This window comes from Sitophilus oryzae, unplaced genomic scaffold (genome assembly GCF_002938485.1).
Source record: "Sitophilus oryzae breed Bouriz unplaced genomic scaffold, Soryzae_2.0 scaffold_41_pilon_pilon, whole genome shotgun sequence".
Taxonomy (NCBI): domain Eukaryota; kingdom Metazoa; phylum Arthropoda; class Insecta; order Coleoptera; family Curculionidae; genus Sitophilus; species Sitophilus oryzae.
Window position 1 is genome coordinate 1,011,913 of NW_022146996.1, and position 8,000 is coordinate 1,019,912.

At 26.8% G+C, this 8,000-nt stretch overlaps 1 protein-coding gene across 2 annotated transcripts; it reads right to left on the reverse strand.

Annotated features, from left to right (window-relative positions):
• Positions 1-219: 219 nt before the first annotated feature.
• On the reverse strand, positions 220-7,683 carry LOC115885810. Of its 2 annotated transcripts, none has more exons than XM_030904834.1 (6): positions 6,274-7,683; positions 5,204-5,281; positions 5,089-5,146; positions 4,636-4,779; positions 4,143-4,580; positions 220-4,083 (listed from the first exon to the last, which is right to left on the reverse strand). In XM_030904834.1, the coding sequence occupies exons 4-6, from the start codon at positions 4,763-4,765 to the stop codon at positions 878-880; spliced, it is 3,774 nt and encodes a 1,257-aa protein (XP_030760694.1). In that variant the 5' UTR covers positions 4,766-4,779; positions 5,089-5,146; positions 5,204-5,281; positions 6,274-7,683; the 3' UTR covers positions 220-877. The 2 variants fall into 2 exon arrangements, with proteins under 2 accessions (XP_030760694.1, XP_030760695.1); XM_030904835.1 differs by having other exon boundaries at positions 220-513; positions 1,560-4,083; positions 5,204-7,682.
• Positions 7,684-8,000: the final 317 nt, after the last annotated feature.

An 8,000-nucleotide genomic window follows, 5' to 3' on the forward strand; every position in this document is an offset into this window, starting at 1 on the left:
TTTCAGTTCCACAATAGTAACATTTGCATACGTCACTATATGAAATATAATAAAAGCCTGCTCCTGCTAATACCTCAGGTTCCAATTTTCCATTCCAGTTTTTAAAAGTAGAAAGTCGATTTTCAAAGGTTTTATAAGTAACATCATCAATATCTTTATCAAAACTTTCCAAACACATCTTAAGAAGGATTAATAAGAAATGAAATATTGTCAAACATGTATTCTATAAGTAGGTATATTTTTCATTGAAAATGCATTAACTCATATAAAAGTATATTATTAATAAGTAATACAATGTAAATAGTATAGTAATACAATGTAAATAGTATAGTAATACAATGTAAATAGTATATAACCTAAAGTACATTATGTAAAAATATATTTTACTTATTTAACAAAATTATATGAGTCACTTCAAATAAGTTTTATGGTTTCAGTTTTTCGTTACTCGTTTTTATTTTGTGTTGTGTCTTGTGCATAGGTAAATAATTGTTTCTGTATGAATCTATGTGAACTATTTTGTGTAAAGTTTGATGTTTCACACCATTAAAGAGTTTTATGACAAATGTTAAAACTAAATAAAAAATATATTGTATTATTTAAAAAATATTGTAAAACTGAAATACATAAAAATATATTTGTTTCTGTATAAATCTACAACTAATATCTATAAATTATAACAAGTTTAAAACACTCATAAGTGGAATTATGAATTAAATTTAAATCATTCCAGAGTAGAATGCTATTTAATACATTATACTTTTAATAAGTACAACTTTTCATAATTGTGTAAAGTTTTATGGTAAATGTTAAAACTAAAATACATAAAAATATATTTGTTCCTGTATAAATCTATATATCTATAAAATATATTGTATTATTTAAAAAATATATCGAGGTTTGGATTATCTGCATTCCACTGGTAAAATGAAATATCATGATGACCCCAAGCAAGTGTTTTAAAATCATGTGGAATTTGATATCTTTTATTATCTTCAGAATTCAATGCAATTTTATGTATTAATTCAGTAAAAATTGAATGTAGTCTAGAACGAAACACATACATGGAGCAAAAAATTTTAGAATTATTTTCTACTACATCTTTATAGTGAATAAAATCTAACTGATTTTTAATAGCATGTTTTTTTATACCTTTGGCTTTCTTTAATAAACCATTTTCGGTTTTTACACAGTATGCTTTCGCCCCCGTACCATAAAAAGATTCAATGGGTTCACCAGCATATTCATCCTTAAATTTACCAACAACTGATTGTGTTATTGGCATATTATGCATATTATTAGGTACATAATTGGAGGTATCAAATTTATGAATATTCTTTTGCATATCATGGTAAACATTATTTGTTGTAATTTCAAGAATAAAAGAATCAGTGTCTGTATACAGAAGAGAAACATTATCTTTATACAAAGGTTTTAAAAAATTGTAATAGAAGTCATACATAACCGTTTTTGAAATATCTAATATGGAAAAGCCAACATATATTGGTTTATTATAAGTAACTAGTATTTTTTGCATTTGGATGGCGACTAAGTTTTCTGAGAAAATTGTTAAGTCCTTGAAATATGGCTTTGCAATGAGATTTTCAGCCCCATCTTTCCTTTTATTTTTTTCCCATTCGGTAACAAGTCTTATATCAACTCTCCTGTCCACATTTTCCATTGTTTTTCCATAAATACTATTGTTTGCTAATTTAAAGGTGTGACGATCAAATTCATTTTTAGACTCATTACGTAACTTTGTGTTTAAATCTATAAATTTTTTCAACCAAGCAGATTGAGAAAATTGTAAAACTCTATGGATTTTAGTTAACTTAAGGCCATTTTGTAGACATTGTTTTAGTAATTGGTAATGAATTACATATTTTGATTTGTTATTTAAATTAGGTATTAATTTTGTAGATTTTGAATTAGGTGGTTTATAATTTTCTGGACAAAAAGGGAAATCGTTGTGGTAGTCATGAAGGTGTTCGGGATATTCTAAATCAACTTCTAGAACATAACCTTTGCTAGATGTATTAGAAATTGAAAAAATATCTAGATCTTTTATTTCTTTTTCTGACAACCATACAAAATCACCTGTTGGCAGATATTGGGACATTGCAAAACCATACAAGTTTGTTGCATCATAGTACATTATATACTTATTAGGTTTTGTTGAATCAAATTTTGATAGAAAAGGATTATTTGCTTCAGATTTCCGTGTTATGCATGAACTTACTCCACCACGAACGCTATTTTTAAAAAAATGTATCATATCTGGATCTATCAGTAATTCCAGTTCTATGCCTGTATAACGTAAACAAGATTCAAAACTTAACCCTGGAAAAGTATAGAAGTGTGCAGGGTCTAGTTTATAAGTAGACAAACATGTTTTTCGAAAATTTTCGAAAATATCAGCTAAAAGTAAAGTATCTGATAGCAAATATATATCTGAATAATGTCCTATACATTCACATTCAAATAATTTCCAAACTTTAAGAGCTCTTTCATATTCCTCGTCAGAAATATGTTCATCTGTTAAACTGTTAAAAAACTGATCTTTTTCAGGGAGAAATTTTTCCTCTAATTTTTCAAAACTATCGATGTAATTATAAGGAAACACACCTTTTTGACGAATAAGTTTAAAATGTTCCTCATCATTAAAAAATTTTCTTATTTCTATACATTGTTCATCTTTGAGGGTATCTGAAAGTTTAGATAAAGAAAATGATAAGAATTGAAATGAGTCGATAAATCTAAGTGATAGATTCTTTTTTTTTAAATTTCTTGTATGTTTATCAAAATAATTGTCTACATGAATATGTTTTTCAAAGGAAATATATTTTTCTTTATTTTGTGGAATTACTGATATTTGTTCTTTATTTGAACACATATTCTTTAAAAATAGGTGGCTGTCGTAATTACGTAAGTTGTGCATTATAACTGGAATAAAATTAGGAATTTTATAATTTATATTACACAAAGAATGAGCTGGTCCTCTATAGTTGCCTGTAATGTGACAATAATCGGCAACTTTATCCCCTAAAAGTGGTTTATCACAAATATGACATTTTGTGGCATTGTTATGTGTAGTTTGTTCTAATTCAGTTAGAGTATTCATTTTCTTAGGAGTCTTTAAAAATGTTTGATATAAATTTAACGCATCTTGTTCTAGAGAATTTATAAAAACTTTTTCACTATCCAAACCTCTATATTTTTCAAACTTAGAATATGTATCATCAAATGAACATTTGACATAATACGCAAAAGAGTATGGAATATGTTCAAAATTTTTTACAGTATATGAACTATTTGGATCTTCTACATTTTCATTATTATTTAATGGTTTTAAAATACATTCAAAGTCTGCATAAATCACAAAAGGAACTTCCATTTGTTTTTGATAATTTGTATATTTTAATATATTTTCATATGCCACATTTCCATATTTATCTTTAACTAGTTCTTTAGAAGGTAAATTAATTTTAACATGATCACAATCATAACTATTATGGTATTGTAATTTTTGTTCTGTATCAAAATATTGCAAACATCCTTCACATAAATATTTTCTACCATTGTGTTTGCTAAGTTGTTTAGAAATTAATTTAGAAAGATCGGAAATGTAGCAATAATGAAGATTTCCATCATCATCGTTTATCAATAATAAATTAACATGAATATTTTTTTTAGCATTTGTGAAATGTAGAGGACCAATTATTTCATATTCTTCATTTTTAGAAATTTTATTATAATATTTTTCTAAACCGTATACATTAATAGAAATATTGTTTTGATTTTCAAATTTTTTAATGTTTTTTAATGTTATTGGAAAATCAATACCTGCAGTGTTCAAAACCGTTGAATAATGAGGGTATGATGATGTAACAAAGTCAACACCTGTTGGAGGATGAAGAGCTGCAACTATGGACCATGCGAAGCAGTAGTCATCGTTATTTCTTATGTTAACTACAGCTTGACGTCGTACTATTTCAGGAGGTAGTTCAATAAATGATGATGCTCTCAAAGGATTGAATTTATTAATGTTAATTTCCAAATGAATAAAATTAAGTAAGATCCATCCTGAAACCAGAAATAAAAATTAATTACATATATATTTTAGATTAAAGTTAAACACTTACCCGAATCTTTTTCTGCAAACTCATCTGCCTTATTGTCAATAACTGTTACAAATTCTTCTATCAAATCCTTTGTTTCGGCACTATTGCAAATGACTTTAAATGGAGTGTTGAATGATTTTACATCATGATTATCAGTACTTGGATTATAATAATAGCCAAAAAGCTCCATATTAATTTTAAGGCATGTGTGTTTTCTTAATTGATCCTCAAATATACGAAGAATCTTTTTTTCCAATTTTATAAAGTAATTTTTAACATTTAAGATCATCTCCTCCATAGATAATCTATATGTTATTATTCGTTCTTTGAATGCAGATTTAATAATTTGTACTCCAGGTTGTTCAATTATTTTAGAATTATTTTTGTGTGTGTTTGATCGCAGATGACCAAACCATAAATTTTGTGATATTGACTCTTTGCATTCTTCACAATATTTCTCTATAAATACAATTATTTTGTTAATTTCAAAAGGTTATAACATAAAAAATCTTACTTTTTTCTTCAGGTGTAGACGTTGTCAACCATCTGTTTAGAAAGGATGATTTGTTGCAGGCACTTTTTAAATGGCGAGATAGGTTGTCTTTACGAGTAAAGTTTTTTTTACAGGATGGGCAAATAAACATCTTTCAATTTAATTCTGTGAAAAGATTTAAGGTTTTATTAACTTAACTACTTAAATTAATCACTAACGTTATAAGATTATGTTATATATTTGAAAGGTTATGAATAAAATTTGGAAAAAAGAATGTATAAATATAATTTAATTAAAAAAATAAATGAAAAAATGTAAATATTTAATTAAATGAATCCACTAACGTATCAAAACATTGTTTTAAAAGTTCTAGTTCTTCAGCATTTCCTTTATCAATTTGAGTTTTTTTAAACTAGCAATAAATTAATTTTTTGATTCATTTAAAAAAATATTTACCTGTAAAAAAATATTTACCTGATTCTGCCGAAAATCGATCTTTTGTCATGTGATTCCCGATTTTCACAAAATCTCTCTGTAAAAGAAAATATTTATAAGACTAAAATTGTAAAACAGTGAGAAAAAGTCTTACCCTTTTTTCAGCAGACTTTCCAAGCCATCAGTTGAAAAACTTGACTAGTTACAAGCTACTCTCATATGATGTTTAAGACTAAAAGATTTAACACAAGATGTATAATTGAACATGTTGGTACTTTAGTTCTATAAAAAATTCTATGTTACAACTCATTATTATGTTAATTTGATGAACTTTAATTTTACTCTAGTTACTGTTGGTTGTGATTTTCTACTGTTCATGTATCCATGGTGAATTAAATTTAGACAGTCAGTTTTGTTAGTGTGTTTGTTGTCTGTTTTGCGGTTTATCTGTTTGTTTATTTTTATTGTTGGTTATAATTTACTATTTATGTGAATTAAATTATTTAGACAGACAGTTTCGTTAGTGTGTTTGTTGTTTGTTTTGCGGTTTATCTGTTTATTTATTTTTATTGTTGGTTGTATTTTTTTACTATATATGTGAATTAAATTTAGACAGACAGTTTTGTTAGTGTGTTTGTTGTCTGTTTTGCGGTTTACCTGTCTGTTAGTGTTGTTTGTTTGTTTTTATTGTTGGTTGTATTTTTTTACTATATGTATGAATTAAATTTAGACAATTAGTTTTGTTAGCGTCTTTGTTATCTGTTTGTTTGTTTGTTTTATTGTGGTTGAGTGTTTGTTGGTTATATTTTTTCTACTGTTTATGAATATTGAATTAAATTTAGACATGCTGTCTGTTTTGTAGTTTATCTGTTTATTAGTATAGTTTGTCTATTTTAATTTTACTGTGGTTAATGTTTAGTTGTGTTTACTATTATTTATTTGATTTGTCCATAGTGGGATTACTGACTGTTTTTTTATCTTTTTTGTTAATCTATTTATCTGAGTGTTTTTATATTATTTTTATTTTTTTATATTATTCTATTAATTATAATAGAATATATGTTATACTATTATATATTATATACTATTTTAATGTTTACTACGAGTTAAATTTGAAGAATGTTATTTTTATTTTAAATTAAATGTAAAATACAATTAAAACTGGACAAGTTTTTGAATAGAAGTCTTAATTTTATTAGATGAATATGTAAAACTATAACTTACCAAAACTATAGATATTAACTTTAACTAACACAAATAATGTTTATCAAAATACCCTTAATTTTATTGCAATGGGTGCGAAATTTACAACCAAACCATCTGACTGCCTTTGTCTTTTATAAGCAACTGGTCGACAGAGGCGAGGTCGATCTGAGATTATATCTGCAGGTATCTTGTTCTCGGTTCTCTCTGAGATCGTTGAACCTGTGATACTGGTTTTATTTTTTAAATTTTATATTTATATTAGAGATGAGCAATGTTTTGAAATATCAATCGGTTTAATCGGTTTTGTGTTAAATCAATAGAATTTTTACATGATGTGAAATAAAACTGCAAATATTTATAGTCACATTTATTTTAATCCCCTTTTTATACTCTGGACAAAGTAATATCTAATTATATCTTTTCGAAACTGCACTAAATATTTATAATGTAAACCACATAGTGGACACTTAGTTGTCATTTTTGAATCGTAACGTACATCATTCCATGTTAATATACAGTTTAAGCAAAAAAAGTGTGAACATGTATTTGGCACACATGTTTCGTAGCAATCAACCATGTCTTGACAAATAGCACAAAACAGTCGCTTAATTTCTTCTATATTTTCTTTTGTATATTGTTCGCAGGTTATAGTTTCTTCTTCTTCCCTAGGAGGAGATTGTAATATACTAAGTATAGATTGATGTTGAATAGTAAAACTGGTCTGTTGAGAGAGGGTTTGTAAATTATTTTCTTCGGCCATTCTGAACTAATACTTTTAGTGGCTTTTACTATATATGACTAGACATTGATATAGTGGGAGTAAAAATAAGTGGGGATAAGAATATCTCTGTTTCTTTATATCACCCTATCTTCCTCGTTGAAGAAAAAGTAGGAATGAATCGACATATTTTTTTAATATCGATTGATATCGATAGTTATTATCTAAATAGAAAGACTTTTTTAATATAACGAAATATCGAAAAGTAGAATATCGAAAAGTAGAATATCGATATTTCTGTACGTCCCTATAAGCGAACAGTTCAATGCCGGCTAGGACCGCTGTATCGGAGTAGGGGGAGGAGGAGGAGTTGAAAATAATTTTAAAATTGAAATCAGTATTTAAAATACATTGTTACTATAAATAGCATACTAATAAATCAAATTACAGGAATCTATATTTGAATTAACGGTTTTTCCCACCAAAAGTTGCAATGTTTCGCCACGTTGATAAGAGACGGTGCTACCGTCTACATCTTACCGCTATATGGAGACAGCGCCGAAAGACTATTGCGATATGATCCGGATGGTTTGGGCGGCTCGATGAAAGATCTCGCCGTGTAGCCTCACCAATCCTTTTGATTAATTAAAACTATTCGATGAAAAACAGTTTGATGGAAATCAGTATATTTTTGTATCAGCTTTCTAACTAGTTATTTTTCTCATTGTATTGCATCACTCTTTGATGAATTAGAGATTCATTTTAATTCTCTAAAAGACCCACCCTACTAGCCATATATACCCATGTCTAGCCCTAGCATGGCAAACCATTCTGTTCGACCATCAAAGTGGAAACGTAGTAACATATAGGATGCATTTTTATTTTATTTATTTTGATATGTATTATAAGCCTTTTATTTTATTATATTATATTTTTAAATTATATATTTTAATTTCCTTTGTAATTAGTTATTAAGTTACTATTTTATAATTTTATTTGTATTGTTTAAATTATATATTTTAGTTTT